We start from the raw sequence: 19,598 nt of genomic DNA, 5'->3' as shown, positions 1-19,598 counted from the left end.
CGTAAGTCTTTTGTTTTTTTTCTCCAGGTTACCTGTGCATGACAGATGAGTGGTTCTCTGAGTATGTCTACGAAGTGGTGGTGGACAGGAAGCATGTCCCTGAAGAGGTGCTAGCTGTGTTAGAGCAGGAACCCATTGTCCTGCCAGCGTGGGACCCCATGGGAGCTTTGGCTGAGTGATACTGCCTCCAGCTCTTTCCTCCTTCCATGGAACCTGACGTAGCTGCAAAGGACAGATCCAGGGACTGAAGCCAAAGTTATGCAAGGGACTATGTGTTGCCACAGGACGCAGTCAGATTTCCAGTCTCCACCAGGAACCTCTTTGGGAAGTGTGGTTTATGCTGAAACAGAATACTCTTAAAGAAAAAAAGGAGGGGGAAAGATCAGGTCATACTCTCTACTCTCCTCATCTCTAACAGCTCAGGATCTCTTAGCATTTTAATCAGATGTAATTGTTTGTCTTTAACTGTCAAAAAGTTTGGTTCTGTGTCTGTGTTTTAATAAGACAAGAGAGGATGAGCGATTGAGGTGTATGGAGAGAAAACAGACCTAATGCTCCTTGTTCCTAGAGTAGAGTGGAGGGAAGGTGGCCTAAGAATTGAGCTCTCGGAACTGCATGCTGCTGGACAGTATCACTGTCTTTCTTAGATGGCAGTCACTGAATTCCATTTTTTCAAGGTAATTTCTGGTGCCTCTAATAGCCCAAAAATGGGAGGTTGATCGGGTCTGACATGATTCCTTCCTGTTCTGAACTGTGGGGTGCACATCTCTGCTTGAGTCAGGTTTGAGTAGAGGCTTAGAGACAGTTGGGTGAGAACAACCAAAATCTTATCATGGTCTCAGTTACAATCATTAGGGGGAGCTCTAGCCAAATGGTTTAACTTCTGCCTTTGGAACTGGGGATTGGGTGGGCAGGAAAAGGTGATATCCATTCTTTCTGATAACTAGACGGTGCTGAGAAGCTTTTGAATAAAAACTTTGCTAAATGAAAATAAGCTGATTTATGGGATCTGTCTAAGAAGTGTTTGTTTAACTACAAAAGAAAGCAGCCAGGTGGCTGGCTCATGTTCTTGAAAGTGAAAAACAGGAAAAGGGCTTTTCCCTCCTCATCTTCTCTGCAAGATGTGTGCTCTTTCCCAGACTGCCGGTTCTCACCGGCATCTGCAAAGGGCTTCCAAGTGCCTGTTTAAGGACTGTTCTCTACCATGTAAATGTTCTGCCCAGATCCAGGGTCCCTGCAAGGGTGGGGAGTGAGGCTCTGTTGGGCCCAGCCTTAGAATAGGTCAGTAAGTTATCTTACTGAGATTGGCCCACCCTTTCAAGAACAAGGGTGAAATAGAAGACATTTTCACAAAAAAACTTGAGTTTGCCCCAACAGAAGGGAAGTGATCATATGGAAGGGTTGAAATGTATCAAGGAATGTAGAATAAAGAACATGATTGTTATGTGGATCAGCTACACAAAAAGCAACTATAGATGAGTCTTACAGGGTTTGAAAAAAGGTGAAACTAAAATCCATGAAGGTAGCAGATAACTAGGGAGGGGAGGTAATAGGAATGAACATACTCTAAGATCCTTGTGTCTTGCAGGAAGAAGATAAATACATTGTTTAACTTCAGACTTTGGTATGTAAACATGTGTGCCAAAAACTTCTGTAGTATCTACTAAAAATAAGCAGAGGATACAGTTTCCAGTCAAGAATAAATAGAATGGAAAAATGCAATCAGTCCATAAGAAGACAAGATAGGGTAGAGAAAGAAAAGGCAGGACAAATAGAGCATCCAAAATAAGATACTAGAGAGAAATCTAAATGTGCCAATAATTATATGTAAATGGACTAAATGTTCCAGGAAAAAAAAAAAAGCCAAACTGGATTTTTAAAAGAAATCCAGCCATATGTGATGACAAGAGAGAGACATAGGCAACCTAGAATATAAGAAAGGATGGAAAAGATACATCAGGCAGATACTAACCAAAATAAAACTGAGAAGTTATATTCATAACCCACAAAATTAAGGCCACTCCGAATAACGAAACAGACGGTCTAATTCCAGGGTATGCTATTTGCATAACTGTAATGTGAATGTCCTCCCTAGAGCTGTGGAACACCGCAGCCCTGGAAACAGGCCTTAAGACAAGAAGCATTACTACAGATAGAACCACTACATAATGATACGCTTACCCAATTCTTCAGAAAAACATAAAGATTCTAAGTTACGTACCTAATAACATTGCCTCAAAATATGTAAAACAAAAACAGCTATATGGAAAAATAAGAAATCCAACATCATAGTGGGAGATTTTAATATACTTCACATAGACCAAGCAACAAAAAATTCAGGTAAGTATGTAAGAGATTTAAGCATTTAGCGAGTTTGGTAAAATGGACATGTGTAGAAGACCACATCTTCATCCTGAAAGCGCAGATGTGTGGAAACCAATGACCGAGCATGAACCTGTTTAAAAAAAAAATGCATCTAACAACTGCACTTTCATGTTGATCACATATGGAACTTTTTCAAAAATTGACCACACGCTGAACAGTAGAGTCAACCTCAACAAATTTGAAAAGGTTGTTGCCACGTAGACCACACTCCAACCACAGTGCAATTAAGTTAGAAACCAAAATTAAAAGATTACAAGATGACCTCTGTATGTTTAGAAATTAACTGATGGGTCCAAGAAGAAATCATGAAGAAAATTTAACCTGAACAATAATAAAAATATGTAAAAATGAGGGATGTAGCTACAACAGTAATTTTAAAATTTTACAGCATTAAATTAATGTTACATTAATGTATTAAGATTACAGAATTTTATAGTTCTGAATAATAGAATAATGTAAATTATTCTAAATCTAAATATAAAAATTATGCTAGGATGTAATAAAGGCTGAAAATTGAGCTAAACATCTGTTTCAAGAAATTAGAACAGCAAAATAAACCTAAAGAAAGTAGATATGCACAGAAATTAAGCATGCCATCAACAAAGCCAGAAGTTGGTTCTTTTAAAGAAAAGTTGACAAATATTTTTTAAGTACACATGGAATTAAAAGGATATTATAGATGCTGCAAATATTAGAAAAATATTAGAAAACTAGAAGATACCCTCAAAGCAACAGTAAAGGGATTTGTTTAGAAGACAAATCCACAAGCTCGGGAAGGCCAGGAGAGGAGTCAATGAAATATTTAAACCCAGAAAGCAGATGCAGACCTTGGAAGATTTAGCAGAGCTGAAAAACTTGAATTTCACTGAGCCCTGGTGGAGAAAGCCAGTGATGAGCAAATCGGTTTACAGTGCATCGTCCCCCGAAAAGCGCAGATACGGTAGCAACAGAAAGCATGACTTCTGGAATTGGGTGTGAAGGGAGGGTTACCAAAGGGTTGAATGTCTGTTGGGTCCCCTTCCATACCCACCAGCTTGGTGACTGCCCTTCCTCCGTTCATCAGCCCATTAGAGAGAGAAAAAGTATAGGTGTCAGGTGAATCCCCAAGGGGATTAAATGAGCATTTACATTCTGAATCTTCTTGCCATCCTTGGCTCCTAGAACTCTAGTAGCCAGGAAGTTGGAAGTCTTCTCAGGAGCAACTTGATTAGCTCAATAGGCAAGATGTAAAAAATGACTTTATGGCCTAAAGAATGATTTTATGAGGGTGGTATAACCCTGATAAAGATAGTGGAAAAAATACATGTAAACCTCACCCATAAACATAGATGCAAAGTCCTAAACCAAATGCAGCAATATGTAAAAAGATAATCTTCATTACCAAATATTTAATAAAATCCATTTTGTAAATGAAATTAGGATCCAGAGGGGAGAATTGAAGCATGGTGGGTTTATCTTCTCTGCTAAACGATCAGGGAAATGGGCTGAAGTTGTAGCTAGAGGTCTCAGTTGGAAGAAACTGCTAATATTTGGGTGACGAATGAGGAAATGGGAAGGCATGGAGTTGTCTTTTGCTTTAACTCCGAATCTTAAGTGTCACCAGAGGAGAGCTTCATGACTGTGGCCTCTGGGAAGTCCCGGCCTGAGTAATGGTGACCCTACATGTCCAAGAAGCCAAGACATGATAATGAGACATGCCTTCAGGATGTGGTGTGGCCCCATCTGCTTGCCTTGGCTTGTCCGTAAAGAGCAACTTAATTCTAATTTGCTGTTGGCAGCACCAGGGCACTCGTACTTGAAGTCCCGTTCCTCCAGTGTGCGGGTGGGCACCGCTGTCCGCTGTGGCTCTGGTTAGTCATTTGTTAAATTAGATTCCACTTTTTAAAGTAATTCCAGATGAGCATGGTCATATTTAGGACAACTTCTCCAAAACGAGTAAGTCTTTTAAGTTCTACTTGCACACATTGAATGACAGGTACACACAGCCTCTCACTGTGGCCCCTGCCCACCTGTCCACACTCGACTTACTCCCCTTCTTGTACACTCTGCTTCGGCCAACCACTGACCACCTCCCACCCTGTCCCGCACTTTGTCCCTCAGACACACCATGCTCATCTCCAACTCCTTGCTGTTCCTCCTTGCTGTTCCTTCTACCTAAAGCTCTTCCCTCAGGTCTTTGCATGGCTGGCTTCTCATTCGGGTCACGCCTTCAGTGTCAAGGCCATCTCTGACCACTTTAGGGAGCCAACTTCCTCCTCCCCCTGCCTCTGCCACCTCCATGCTGTTACAGGGTCTATTTTATTCACAGCACTTACCACTTTCTGGAGGTACCGATGTATTTATATGTGTATTGTCTGTTTTCCCCAAAGTCAGTTACTCCCTGTCAGCTCCCAGGGGCGGGAACCTTGTCCTACTAGTGACTGTATTCTCAGTGCCTGGCTCATAAGAAATATAGGGTAGGCTGACACTGAGCACACCCTCCATTCTGACAGCTATAATTAATGAACAGTTTTTACATAAACCTGAAGTCAGCTTCACTGTAACTTGCTCAGTAGGGACAACTAGAACGAGAACAAAGCCCCCGGAGATCTTTGTATTCCAACATTTCACATTAAGGTCTCAATTTCATTTCATGCAGGTGCGTGGCAGCGGGGAGAATAGGTAGGGAGAGAACAACAGAGGCTTACCTGGCTTCCTCACTGCTTGAACCTTCAAATCAGCCCAACACAATGGGAAGACCAGGGCCTTTGGACTCAGATATGCTGGCCTTGCCACTTGGCAACCATATAAGTGCTTATACCTGGCAAGCCTGTATAAATGTGGAGAAGCTACTTAACCTCTCTGAGCCTCCATTTCCGTACTTCCTTTGTTGAAAAACAATATTAAAATTTATTCACTTTGTGAGGCCGAGATGGGCGGATCACAAGGTCAAGAGATTGAGATCATCTGGCCAACATGGTGAAACCCTGTCTCTACTAAAAATACAAAAATTAGCTGGGCGTGGTGTTGCACACCTGTAGTCCCAGCTACTTGGGAGGCTGAGGCAGGAGAATCGCTTGAACCCAGGAGGCAGAGGTTTCAGTGAGCTGAGATCACACCACCGCACTCCAGCCTGAATGACAGAGCGAGACTCCATCTCAAAAAAAAATTATTAAACATGAGAACTCAGCCTGAAAAGGAGGAAAACCGTAATTTAGTTTTTGATAACATATATAGTTATCCAAAAGTAATACCAGTTTATATTGCATATTTCCCATATGGTAGAAAAGAGACAGAAGATAATTCATATAATGTACCCAGCAGAGGCTCAATAAATGGCAGCTTTTATTAAAAACAGTTCTCATGGAGCTTCTTCAATGTGTCCAGTGTTGTGGGAGCCCCTCTAGGAGTTGAAACGATTCGCTTCTCTCCAACCGAATTAGTCATTTACTAGGGAAAATAACATGTTTATGCGTGAACCAGTTGAAAAAGAAGGTGACTTTATATGAGAGAGGTCTTCCAGTAAACTCCGTAATAATTGTGAAAGGGCTTGACGTTGGAGAAGGAAACGTGCTGACTGGTTTTAAAGTAACTTCAACCCACAGTGAACACAGACATCAAGGGTGAGGGTGATCAGCTCACCAAGAAGAAAGTAAGGGAAGCCCTTCCTAGACGGAGAGACACAAGTTACCCTGAAGTTTGCTGAGAGGAAGAAGAGCCAAAGAGAGGGTGAGTGTCTTATAAACTTGAGCAGGAGAAAGAAAAATGGAAATGGGATACAGGAGAGAGGATTGGCTTCAGGAGCTGGGAGCAGAGGGCTTGAGTTCTGAGTGGGTCTAACTCTTTGATCAAGTCTTGAGCAAAGCCTTGGACTTCACCTCTTGGCTCCCAGCATCTTTGCTAATAAATAGGAAAAAAAATGTACTCCTTAAGTGAACAGCACTGGTGACGTGTAATGTGGCAACATTAGTGGGGTAGTGCGTCTGCTGTAACATGGAGCTGAGCTCCTTTGAACTCCCTAGGGCTCCTCCCTCCTTTGTGAGACGCCTGAGGCCCCTTAGAACATCTTTTTTCCACTTCTTCTCCTTTTCTTTCTTTTCCCTCCCTTCCACCCTTACCCCTTTCTTTCTTTGCCTTTTATAATTTAAAAAATGCTTTTCTGAAAAAGTTTCATAAAAATATCACCTGTACATGGCAAATATGTAAATAGTATAGCAGGGTAGACGTTGACAAAGGGGGTTTCCTTCCACCCTAATATCCTCTTCTTCCAAGGCACCTACTGTTCCCAGTCTCTTCTGTGCACTTACAGATTTCAATACACATATCAGCCCCCATGCCTCGCCCTCAACAAATTGGAGTAACACCTGTTCTGTACATTTTTTCCCTCCATTTATAATAAATCTTGAGAACTTCCCCAGATCAGCCCATAGAAAACTGCCTTACTCTTTTTACCTGCTGCATGGTACTCCATTGGTGGATATGCCCCTGGGGCCCTGGTTTTATGGCATGAAGTCTGGTAAGACTCAGAGGCATTTTCCAAGCCCTTCATTGCCAGTGTGTACATTGATGGAGGCTGCTGTGCGCCCACACAGTGATAGGTGTTGAGGCATGGAGACAGGCAGCAAGCACCCTGTCCCTTGGGAACCCAGAGTCTAGGAAATTCGGAGAGGGACCAATGTGCTCCAACAGCTCTGTGTGTGTACAGGGCGGTGGGGCCCTCCCTGGTTCTCTGTGCTTCTGGTGTCAACATCTCCACCAAGGTGGAAGGGAAAAACAGCTGCCCTCCAGAGTGTGGCCCTGGCTGATGCAGTCAGGGAAGGGAATCCCCTAGGGAGGAAGTAGAAATCATAAACCCTTAAGGAAGGAGACCACTACTTCTCCTGCTGCCCACCTCCCCCTCTCCACCTTCCCCCTGCCGCCCCTGGCCCACGCCTAGTTTATAAGACAGAAGAAAATGAAAAAAGCAAAAAGTCAAAAAAAACCACAAAAAACCAGAAGTAAGATAAATAGCCAGATGGCCTTGACACCACCTGGTCCTGGTGGTTAAAAATAATAATAATAATAATAATAATAATAATATAATAATATCAACCCCTGACCTAAACTACTTGTGTTATCTGTAAATTCCAGACATTGTATGAGGAAGCATTGCAAAACTTTCTGTTCTGTTAGCTGATGTATGTAGCCCCCAGCCACGTTCTCCACGCTTGCTCGATCTATCACAACCCTTTCACGTGTGCCCCTTAGAGTTGTAAGCCCTTGAAAGGGCCAGGAATTTCTTTTTCAGGGAGTTCAGTTCTTGAGACATGAGTCCGCTGATGCTCCCAGCTGAATAAACCACTTCCTTCTTCAGCCCGGTGTCTGAGGGTTTTTGTCTCCGGTTTGTCTTGCTACACCCTGGCTCACAGAGATTGCAGCTAGATCGTGGGGTAGTCACAGTATCTGTAAAGTCTGGGGGTCACCTACAACCTTGATTTCTCCTCATGTGTGAGTGTCCTTCAAGCTGGGCCTTTCCACATCAGCCACTCCCACCTTTCCCCCACTTTTAGAAAAAGTTAAGGCCGGGCGCGGTGGCTCAAGCCTGTAATCCCAGCACTTTGGGAGGCCGAGGCGGGTGGATCACGAGGTCAGGAGATCGAGACCATCCTGGCTAACACGGTGAAACCCCGTCTCTACTAAAAATACAAAAAACTAGCCGGGCGCGGTGGCGGGCGCCTGTAGTCCCAGCTACTCGGGAGGCTGAGGCAGGAGAATGGCGTAAACCCGGGAGGCGGAGCTTGCAGTGAGCTGAGATCCGGCCACTGCACTCCAGCCTGGGTGACAGAGCAAGACTCCGTCTCAAAAAAAAAAAAAAAAGAAAAAGAAAAAAAGTTCTCCATGAAGTCTGAATATACAATGAGTTAAGCAAGGGTAGCAATGGAAACTTACGTCCACGCTAATCTGAAAAATACTTCCTGATTTTAAACAATTATGACTGTGCCTCTCAATGGGGTTGTGGAAGCAGCAGGGGCGCCCCTGGTGAAGACTGAGGGAGTCAATTATGGGCCTTAGAAAGCGCTTTAAAAGTCTTATTGTTGTTGGCATTAGCATTTGCCCAGCAAATGCTTCTGGGAGGGTTTGGGGTGCTATCATAGAGTGGGTGGTGTGGTGAGGCTGCTGCCATAACACGTGATAAGAGATAACGGGAGTTCAAGTGGAGAGGACAGTGCGGCTGGGGAGAGGGAGGTGGGAGGCCGGGTGATGGGGTGCTAGGAGGAGGGTTTAGCAAAGGCAGAAGGCTCTGAAGGAATATGGGGGGAAGGAGCTAGGAAAAGTGACCAATGACAAAATGAACCTACTTCCAAATGTTTCTGGCCTTCCTTAGGGCCGAACCTGATCTGTTCCTCTTCCACACCCCCGGCATTCCCAAAGGGACCTTGCTTGGAGCTCCCTTTAGCTTGCTTCATCTGGATGGGGTGGGCCTGCTAGGGGCTCCCATGGAGACCTTTGTAGAGAGGAGCCCAAGGTTCCCAGTGGCAGCAAGTCCTGCCTTGGAGGTGCCACTGAACATGAATGTAGAGTCACCAAAACCACGCCAGGTCCCAGGAAAAACTGGGGGTGTCGGGGAGGCGCTGGTGGGAATGGAGCAAGACGACACTCTAAGGACAGAATACTGTCAGCATTTTCCTGGGCCTGAGAAAAAGCCCACAAGGAGGGGTGGGCCTCCTTCTTCCTTTATTGTATAAACAGGGCAGAGGCAGGACAGACAGATGGCACCAAAGGCTTCCGGAGGGAGATCACGGGATTCACATGGTTGGGTCCTGGCTGGCTCCACCGAGGACTCACTGCTGGCCTTTGAGACTCCCAGTAAGTGGGTTTTCTTGGCGGTGTTTGGGGCAGGTGTAAATATTTATGTGCTCCTTACCTCTCAAAGCGAAAGCCTACGTTTATTCTGAGCCCCAGAGCAGCTTCTAAGCCCCACTATTTCTGGGCTCAAGCAGGTGAACAAAGAAAAACATTGCCGTGCGGTGATCGCCTGGCAGCCTCTTCCCAGCTGCCCAGGACCTATCGCCCTTGACATCTCCATGGCTGTCCCTATACATCACCAGCACCAAGCTTCCCAGGTGCCTGCTGGGTTTCTGGCTTGCATCCCTTCCCTGCAGCCACCCGCTGACACCTGCATTCACATTCTAAGGAACCCCAACCACCACGACGCTCCCCGCTGTTTGTTACCTGAAGCGCACGCAGGTCATAGATATTAGATTCTTCCTCGCAACACTGCTTCCCTCCTGCCGCGCTCAGGGCTCCCTCTTGCCTTCCACGCCCAGGATAGGGTCTCCCAGCCTCCCCAGGTCTCTGAAGCAACAGAGGTTGTGACTTCCTCATGCTGTCAGGCTCAGGCTGGGAAGGAGCGGCCCAGAGGTGGGGGAGGCACGGGTGCGGGGCTGCCCCTTCCCGGGCGGTGGACGCTGAAACCTGTCCACCTGAATTGGAGGCGGGGAGGGGCAGTCGACTGACCGCCTGGCAGGGGAGCGCGGTGCGGGTTCAGAGGGAGGGAGTGGGAGGCCGGAGAAGGACAAGGCGCTTGTGGCGATGAGTCGAAGGCAGAGCGGGGCTGCTCCAGTGGGGAGAAGGGCTGGCTCTGTGGAGGTGAGGACCTGCGGGTGGGCCTGTCCCTTCTGTGGGATGGTGCCTAGGGCAGGAGAAAGAGAAACACCTGTTTAAAGAGAGGGGCAGGGTCTGGACCAATTGTGTGCGGACTGTGCCAGGGAGGCAGGGGGAATCAGGGTGGGGCCGTCTGTGTAATTCTAATGTCGTTTGCTAATGGTGGGTGCCTGCAGCCAGGGAGCAAGAGAGGAGGAGATGGGATCACTCGGCCAGACAGAGGATGGGTCGAAGGCCCCCTTGGAGGAAGGGCCCAGCGCACAGGGCCTGCAAGGAGTTGGTCCCTTCCCCACCCACAGCTGGGCAGTGCCCACTGAGATCATCCTCCCTACTTCGCAGACAGAGACACAAAGGCCAGACAGCTTGAGGTTAAGGAGCTCGGCCAAGCCCACACGACTGTACAGGGTGGGGGCCGGGATTTGACCCAGGTCCACAGGGTGCCCACTCTCTAGGCAGCACCCGCACAGAACAGGGCAGTGCCGTAGGGAGGGGCTGCGCGCTGGGCAGGAATGGATGTTCGGCTAGAAAGAATCTAGAAGGAAGGCCAGGAGTGATGAGGTCAAGTTCACGAGACTGCACAGTTAAGAAGTATTAAGTCACACTGGACAGACCTGGTCTTGGTGGCCAAGCGCTAAAGTCACCCCTGCCGCCGTCCTGGCGCCTCTTCCCAGCGCCCCTGCCCCCCTCCTTTGGCCCTCCTGGAAACAGCACCTCGCGTTTTTTGTTGCCCTTGCCTATACGGCACAAACATGCTCATTCAAGAACGAGAACTAGGGGCCGGGCGCGGTGGCTCAAGTCTGTAATCCCAGCACTTTGGGAGGCCGAGATGGGCGGATCATGAGGTCAGGAGATCGAGACTATCCTGGCTAACACGGTGAAACCCCGTCTCTACTAAAAAAAAAATACAAAAAACTAGCCGGGCGAGGTGGCGGGCGCCTGTAGTCCCAGCTACTCGGGAGGCTGAGGCGGGAGAATGGCGTAAACCCGGGAGGCGGAGCTTGCAGTGAGCTGAGATCCGGCCACTGCACCCCAGCCTGGGCGACAGAGCGAGACTCCGTCTCAAAAAAAAAAAAAAAAAAAAAAAGAACGAGAAGTGGAACGTGGGAGGCAGCAGACAACTGTGTTCATCTGAAAGGAGGAGCCCCCACCCCCATGCAGGCGCTGCCCCTGGGGATGAAATTCCCAAGCTTGTTGGGGAATCCCCCGCCTGGCGTTGCCGCTCTGAATGCCAGCACCTAACCCCCTAATGTCCCTGCTGCAGCCCTCCCAGCATCTCCCTGTACCCCTCCTAGGATCTCCCCTGCACCCCCCATTATCCTCCCTACACCCCCCAGCATCCCCCCTGCAGCCTCCCAGCATCTCCCCTGCACCCCCCAGCATCCCCCCTGCAGCCCTTTCAGCATCCCCCTGCACCCCTCCCAGGATCTCCCTTGCATCCCCATTATCTCCCCTGCACCCCTCGCAGTATCCCCCCGCACCTCCATTATCCCCCCTGCACCCCTTGCGGCATCCCCCCTGCACCCCCCAGTATTCCCCCTGCAGCACCCCCCAGCATCTCCCCCGCACCGCCCAGCATCCCCCCTGCAGCCCTTCCAGCAACCCCCTGCATCCCTCCCAGGATCTCCCCTGCAACCCCATTATCCCCCCTGCACCCCTCGCGGCATCCCCCTACACCCCCCAACATACCCTCTGCACCCCCCGGAATCCCCCCTGCACCCCTCCAGCATTCCCCTTGCACCCTCCCAGTATCCCCCTGCATCCCGGGCTCCAAGCCTCCCGCCCACCTTGCGGTCCCCGCCCTGGCGTCTAGGTGGCACCAGAATCCCGCGCGGACTCCTCCCGCTGGGTGCCGCCCTCGCTTGCCCATGGTTGTCCAGCTCAGTCCCCCTCTAGACGCTCAGCCCAACCGGCCGCACAGTTTTCAGGGGTCAGTTCCTCCAAGTACAAGGGGCTGTGGCTTCTCTGGAGCTGCAAACTTGTTACTGCTATTTCCTTTCGGTCTTCTACTTCCTATCGTTCCTGGCCTCTTCTTGGGGAGAGGTAGAGCCTTCTCCTCTCTGCCTCAGGGACAACCCAAAGCAAGTACTGCATGTGCCCTTTTTAAAGTTTTAAATAATTTTAGCAAAAAGGGTATTAACATTAAATCCATTTTTAAACTTTTTGAAAAAAATTATCAAAATAACATGCACATGGTTCAAAACAATAGGCTCCTGCTGGGCGCTTTCAGATAATTCAAATTGTCACCCAGGTTTGAGTGCAGTGGCTCCATCACGGCTCACTGCAGCCTCGACCTCCTGGGCTCAGCTGATCCTCCACCTCAGCCTCCTGAGTAGCTGGGACCACAGGTGCGGGCAACCACGCCCGGTTAATTAAAAAAAAATTTTTTTTTTCTAGAGATAGGGTCTTGCTGTGTTGCCCAGGCTAGTCTCGAATTCCTGGGCTCAAGCGATCCTCCCCCGCCTCAGCCTCCCAAAGCACTGTGCTCCGTTTTGACGCAGCTTTGAACAGTAGCTGGTTAACAAAATGAGAACCAGTTCTTCATTCCTTCATTGTGGAAGTCTTTATTGTGAGACTCTGGGGACAGAGAGGAATTAGACAAGGCTAAGCTGAACTCACATCCCAGCAGTCAGATAAACGCATGGGTACCAAGTACTGTTAACGTCCCAGGAAGAAAAAGCAGGTTTCGGGATGGGGGCGATGGGGAGGTGTTGGAGGTCAAGAGGAAGCGGCACCAGCAGACCGCTATGTGCCGTTCTGGGGGAGGGGGGCGGCAGGGGAGGCGCATACCCCGTGCCCCGTTGTGCAGCCTCCCCCCTCCCGCAAAGTTAAAGAGCAGGAAAGTCAGGATTCCTCGCTCGGCCCTGCCCTACCCTGCCTGCTGCTCCGCGCTCCGCTCCTCCCTGCGAGCGTGTGTGTGTCGGGGGTCCCTCCCCTCCTGGCGCTGGGGTCGGGCGCGCACCCCGCCCAGTAGCGCGGCCCCTCCCGGGCGAGCGCAACCCCATCCAGCGGGAGCGCCGAGCCGCGGCCGCGGGGAAGCATTAAGTTTATTCGCCTCAAAGTGACGCAAAAATTCTTCAAGAGCTCTTTGGCGGCGGCTATCTAGAGATCAGACCATGTGAGGGGCCGCGGGTACAAATACGGCCGCGCGGGCGCCCCTCCGCACAGCCAGCGCTGCCCGGTGCCTCGAGGGCGCGAGGCCCGGCCGCCTCCCCAGCCCGGGACCAGCCTCCTGGCACAGCCCTGCAGGTGGGTCCGCTTTTCCTCTCCGCCTCGAACCCACGTTTCTTTCCAGAACTTCTTCCCCGCCTCAGGGAGGGGGAGAGAACCGCTGCGCCTCACCGCCCGGCGAGGAGGCGAGGACGTGTATGCGCCCCAGCGGTGGGCGCTGGATCCTGGCCCTGCGCCCTCCAAGCTCAGCAAGAGCCAGAGCTGAAGCGGACCGGCCGGGGTGGGGGACGAGGAACGTGGAGTGCTCAAAGGAGCCTGGGGGGCGGGCGTAGGGGGTTCCTTTGTGGTTGCAGTGGCTTTGCAACCTCTTGAGGACCCCCGAAAGACCCCTTAAAGAGGGTCTTGAGCAAAGTGCTGTCCTGCGCTTTGGGAAAAGTTGCTTTCGTTTCAACTCATGGTTTAGGTTTGATCTTTACTTTACTGTCATCGCGTGCAGGTGGCTTTATGCAAAGGGAGAGTTCTGGTTGACACAAATGCCCGGATAGCTAGAGAAATCTCTGAGTGGCGCTTAAGTGGGCCCAGTCTCCGCGCGCTTGGGTGGTTTCACTGTCAGAGCTGAGGCGCGCTCAGACATCTCACAGGCCATTCAGAATTTATGTGTAACTCCAACTGCAATGACTGTGCTGCGTGGTTGAAGGGTATAACCATCATTTGCTTGAAAATTGTGTACATTCAAATTTGTTCTTGAAAAAAAAAAAGCTCTCTGGAGCTCGAGAGTGGATTTGGGTCTTGGGCTAAGGAGCAGATTTTCTTCTGAACTGGGGCTTTTGCATATTGAATTGTTCCTTTTCCATTTGGGACTCTGAAGAATTTGAGAGGGGTAGAATTTCTGAATCAGACATTGCAAAGGCTTTGTGTGTGTATTTTTACGATCAGTTTTGTCCAGAAAAGTGAACCAGGTCAATGGATTATTTATGAGCCTGCTAGCTAACTCTCATCATAGGAAGACGAGATCAAATATTTAATGTGTTTTGCCTTCAGTTACATAGGAAAAATGTCTAAGAAGGTGACATTGGGACTTGTGTTTAATGAAACAGAGAACTGTGGGCAGCGTCAGTGTTGGGTTTTTAGGAGGGCAGGGAGCACACAGCTTTGACTCTTTGTCCCATTACTTGCTTCTGTGAAGCCACTGAGGCCCCAGGGTTTGGATTTTCCTACCACGCACTCGGGTTGCAGTGACCGTTCCAGCATGGATGAGTGAGACGCAGGTCCTTAGGAAGTTTGTGTAAATTGAGCAAGCCACTTGGGGCATGGGCTTTTCTATTTTCTTTCTTTCTTTTTCCCACTAAAGAACAGGTTGGAACTGCTTCACAGTTAACCAAAAGTTCCCTCAACACTGTGGTGATCCATCTAAGACCTCTCAGAGATGTAACCACCAACACAGATATTCCAACACATTTTTTCCAATCTGGTTGTTTAAGAAATATATATATACTAGGAGTGGGATAGAGGGAATAATGTTGATGTTTTAATGGAATCTGAAAGACCTCAGGAATTCCTCTTGGGGGATGTTTAGAGTCGTCTGAGCATTTTGATGAAACTTGGAGAGGCATGTTGAAGAGTTTTGCAAATGGGTGAGGTGCCTGAAGAATGGGGATGCTTGGCTGGAGGGGGGGTTAGGAGCATGGATCAGTCTCTTTCTTACAGCAGGTGCTTGCTTCCTAAACACCCTGGATGTCCCCTGCCAAACAGAAACACAGGTAACTCCAGACATTAAGCCAATACGTGGCGGCTCCTTCTGCTTCCTACTTGTGGAATGAATGGTATAATTGGAGAGAACATAGAAGGCAGGGTTTCCTGAAGAAGCTTAATTTTAATTTGGCTTCATGAATCAACAGGATATGGTCATGACTTGACTTTTTCTAAAGATGTCTGGACAGTCAGAGCAAACATTATACAGTCATTTTTGGCTGTTGTTGAGAAGGTAACTCAGACCTTAGTTATTCCCAGTAACACATCAGCTCCTCGTGGTCCTCAGCTCTAAATGAGGGGCTATGAGGAGGCCTGCCTAACACGATGTCCGAGTGCCCTCCAACTCACTCTGCAACCGTGACCCTAACCTCTCCACTTGAAGAAAACACGAGTTGAAACGATGGTGCAAAAAGGCTGCAGGGCTAGTACTCTCTACCCAGAGATCACCTTCAAATCAGGGTCTCCTGGGGATCCCCTCGGGTTTCACTCTAAGGCAGAAGCTGTGCACACTCTGACACACGTGAGTTAAGCCCCGCACCTTAACCACATCCAACCAACAGGGGCCCAATAACCCCCCAGCTGCCCAAATGCCCTTTGCAAGATGCCCAGGGTGTGGTGAGGTAGAAACAGCCCCCTGGCAGCACAAATTTGGGCTGCGCCGATTTTCCTGTCCAGTCCCTGGGCTACTGACAGCCGCCTGCACTCCCCTGAGGTTTGCAGTGTTCATGGAATATACGTGGGTGTGGAGCGAAACCTCTCATAAAAGTGCCTGTTTGTCCACACTGGGACAAGTGAGGCACACTCCCTTGCTCTTACAGAGAATCTGTTTCTGGGCTTAACCAGGCAAAATGACATTCCAAGGAAAGAAAACTCCCATCTTTCTAGGAGGAATCCAGGGGAAAACATGAAACTAGCCTTTCATAGAAACCTGGCATCAATGATCTTCCCTGAGCAGAAAGGCAAATTGCTCTTCTAGGGTGTGCACGGGCTCCACCATCAGCCTGCACAGCCCGGTGTTTCCAGGTGGAGCTCACCGTGCTGACTTTGGTTCACATTCAGAAATGGTCTCTGCAGCGGCTGGTCCCTTCAGCCTGACTTTTGTTCGCTCTGGGTGACTGGGAAGATAAAGGCTCATTTACTGAATGTCAACAACGTGCTTTTAAATGGGAGCAAGTGTTTTCCCAGCCCTGTGTCTAATGAGGTGACAAAATGAGTAGTGATAAAGTGGGTGTGAGACAGTCTGACTGTCTTATTATTATTTCCATCTTTCCTTTGGCGCCCCTGGAACCTGGCAGCAGCTCCCCAGCTTCCATCCCAACTGTGAACCAAGGGGATTTGTTAATGGGATTTAAGCCACAGGCTCTTTAGCACCCAGGACTGGACGGACCTCCATTAATCCCAGAAGCCCCTGGGCTGCAAAAGGAGAGACGCACCCCAGTGATGTGGAGACACAGAGGCAATGTCCCAGGGCCTTCAGGTACTGAGGAGTGACAGACGGGTCTGTCTCCTGGGAGGGTCTCCTGGGATGGTGAAGTCAAGTTCTTCAGGTACATTATTTGAGGTAGGGAGGGCAGAGGTGACAGGAGGGGTTGTGACGAGACCAGGTGGTGATCTGGGCAAGCACTTCTCAGCCACGTTGGGGACACAGCGAGCCCGTTGTGCGCTTCGGGAGAGCCCAGAGCCCCAGGCTGGGTGGGCAGCCGGTGGGAGGGGGCAAGTACGTAGGCCTTTGCCATCCTGGGTTTTGGTGTGATCTTTCTGTGTGGATACCAGGAAGAAAGTGCATTTCATTTCCTTTGTTACTGAACTGTCAAATAAAATAAGCCGATTTGTTTTCTCTAAGGGGCCAAGAATTAGAGAGTGTGAGACCCGGAAGGACCAGGGAGGGGTTCTGCTCCCCGTAGCTCTGTGTGTGGCTGGCTCGAGCTCGCCCACAGCTCATGAGGACAGAGCCAGGCCTGGAACTTGAGACTCTTGTACTTTCACTCTCTTCTCTTCCCTCCGTAATGGTGGGCATGTCGTCTTTAAAAGGCAAATCAAATTAGCTTGCCCTTTCCCGTGTTTCAGTGTTTCAGGGGAGGGGAGCTGGGCCGAAGGAACAGAGAGGGAGGAGCCTGGAGGGGAGAGGGGAGATAAGCTGTTCTGGCCAGCAGGGAGCTTTGGCTGACTGGAAGTTTCCCAGCACTGGCTGAGGGCTAGAATTATTTTTTCTTTTGAAAATGTTCAACTGAAAAATCAGAGATATGGTCCATTTTCCCCAGTTAACATTTTGCCAATTTGTGTACAAAGTCACTCTAATTATGCATAGATCTAATTTTTGCATATGCAGTATATATATAATTTGATATGTGTAATATGTAAAATCATTAATATTATTATGCCTTTTATATATTTGTATATATACATACAGCTATATATCATGTATATATAGATATATAGTATATATAATCTGTACATACAGATATATATAGTGTATATCTGTATATATACAGATATATATACACTCTCTCTATATATAGGTTCAACTAATATATATAGTTGAACCTTTGAGAGTTTGCAGACTTCCAGATACTTCTTCCTTAAATACTGGTACATAACCACAGCGCCATCTTCATGCTGGGGAAACTAGAGATGGATACAATACTATTATCACACATACAGCTCATATTCCCATTTCCCCCACTGTCTCAGTGATGTCCTTTTTAGCTTACAGTGTTACTTTGTGAGACTGTAAACTAGGGGTCAGAAAGCTTTTCTTGCTCTCATCTCAGTGCATATCTGAGAACTAGATTGATGCAATGGTGTGTGAGGATGAACTGATTTTTCGTGAGTGTCCCCAACTGTGTGACTCACACTAAAGCACATCTCAGAAATGTTTGACCTAAGAGTAGAGGCACCGTTGAGCAGCAACACCCAAACTCCAAACACCTTGTGGCTGAAGAGGTGGCCGCACGTGGCCTCCACGCCCCCTCTCCACCTGGATGCACCCCTCTCCTCCAGCAGCCTCACCTCACCTGACCTCACCTCTCCTTCTCCCCTCCATGCCCCGCCCAGAGAAATGGGCCAGTTTCTCCTCTCTTTTCTCTTCTCCACTCCCATTTTATTTTGTAATTCCACTTCAAACCTGTTTTTCCCCGCTTCCCTCTTCCACCTTGCTAAGCAGCCACAGGTAAATCCACCCTTATTTCATAGCACCCTCTCCCTGGGGCTTTTTCCCTCTTCTCCCTGTCTTGGGTCCCTTTGTGGGCCCAATCATGTCTGTTTTACACAAAGGTAATCTTAAGAGAAGCTGTGTGTGGACATGTTCCCATGTGTTTTATCTTGATTTGTACTTATTGCATAAATCACAACAGTAAAGGAGTGTTTAGAAGGTGTAAGTGACACTCGTAATCCTGCTTAATCTAACACATCACCTGTTTTGAGTTTCTCAAGTCTCTTTCCCAGCCTCGTCCACATTTAAATATACTACGGTAACAGAGTAAAAGCAGTTTTGTTTTCTGCAAAAAGTTGTAAGTTGTGAAATTATGTGTCACAAGTAATTCATGTCATCAACTTCTTCTTCTTTTTTCTTTTTTTTCTTTTTTTTTTTTGAGACGGAGTTTTGCTCTTGTTGCCCAGGCTGGAGTGCAATGGCCCGATCTCGGCTCACCACAGCCTCTGCCTCCTGGGTTTAAGCGATTCTCCTGCCTCAGCCTCCCAAGTAGCTGGGATTACAGGCATGCGCCACCACGCCTGGATAATTTTTGTATTTTTAGTAGATACGGGGTTTCTCCATGTTGATCAGGCTGGTCTCAAACTCCTGACCTCAGGTAATCCACCCGCCTCGGCCTCCCAAAGTGATGGGATTACAGGCATGAGCCACTGCACCTGGCCCATGTCATCAACTTCTAAAGAACTTGGGCTGGGCGCAGTGGCTTATGCCTGTAATCCCAGCACTTTGGGAGGCTGAGGCAGGAGGATTACTGGAGTCCAGGAGTTCAAGACCAGCCTGGGCAACATAGGGAGACCTCATCTCTGTTGTGTATTTTTAAATTGAACAACAAACAAAACTAAAGACCTCAAAAGTGCCTAAAAGACACCTCCATGGAATCTGTACAAGGATCTCCCTGCTCCTTGTTCTTCTTTCCTTAAATTTAGTTTTCCTTAAGAACCAAAAAGAAGGTTAAAATAAAGAAAGAAAGAACTTCGGATCAGTCTCATTGTCAACCCCCTCCCCACCCCTACACCGTCTTGTAGCACTTAACAATGCTGTGTTCATCACAGCTTTCATTTCAGATGCTTTAGTTTACCACGTTTATTTCTGTGGGTGGGAAATATATTCTAAGTTCCAAACCACCAGCTCACAGATGAACATTCGGAGCCCAGGCCGCTGATGGGTGTGCCTGCCAGTACTTGTTTCAAAGTCTGAAAGCCCATCCTGGGCTCTTTAATCCTAGGCATGCCAGTCTTTTCCTGTCCATAGTCCATGAAAATGATTTTAAGGCAGCCCTCCTCCTCTGCTACCAAGATGCATGCCAGTCTTCCTGGTGGGAGGGGCAGGGAAGGGTAGGGTCCCTTAGAATAGAACCCTGATCCTATTTGACTTAACTCCAGGGAGGAGGGAAAGAGCAGCACCTCACATGGAGCTCAGATCTGTTGACACCCTTGCCCAGCCAGGAAACCGAAAACAA

The 19,598-nt window shown here is 48.4% G+C and overlaps 2 protein-coding genes across 3 annotated transcripts in view; both read left to right on the top strand.

Annotated features, from left to right (window-relative positions):
• The window catches only part of BLMH (bleomycin hydrolase), a 45,191-nt gene extending 44,200 nt beyond the window's left edge, over positions 1–991 (top strand). For both annotated transcript variants that reach the window (XM_077970734.1, XM_015118973.3), the window contains one exon: positions 28–991. In XM_077970734.1, coding sequence (XP_077826860.1) covers positions 28–179 — 152 coding nt within the window. In that variant the 3' untranslated portion in view covers positions 180–991. The remainder of the gene's footprint in view (positions 1–27) is intronic.
• An 11,870-nt stretch (positions 992–12,861) lies between these two features.
• The window catches only part of SLC6A4 (solute carrier family 6 member 4), a 39,927-nt gene continuing 33,190 nt past the window's right edge, over positions 12,862–19,598 (top strand). Inside the window, exon 1 of the mRNA XM_015118835.3 lies at positions 12,862–13,254. The gene's annotated coding sequence lies outside the window, so the exon portion shown is untranslated. The remainder of the gene's footprint in view (positions 13,255–19,598) is intronic.

This window comes from Macaca mulatta, chromosome 16, assembly GCF_049350105.2.
Source record: "Macaca mulatta isolate MMU2019108-1 chromosome 16, T2T-MMU8v2.0, whole genome shotgun sequence".
Lineage (NCBI taxonomy): Eukaryota > Metazoa > Chordata > Mammalia > Primates > Cercopithecidae > Macaca > Macaca mulatta.
This window is presented reverse-complemented; position numbering and strand designations above follow the sequence as displayed.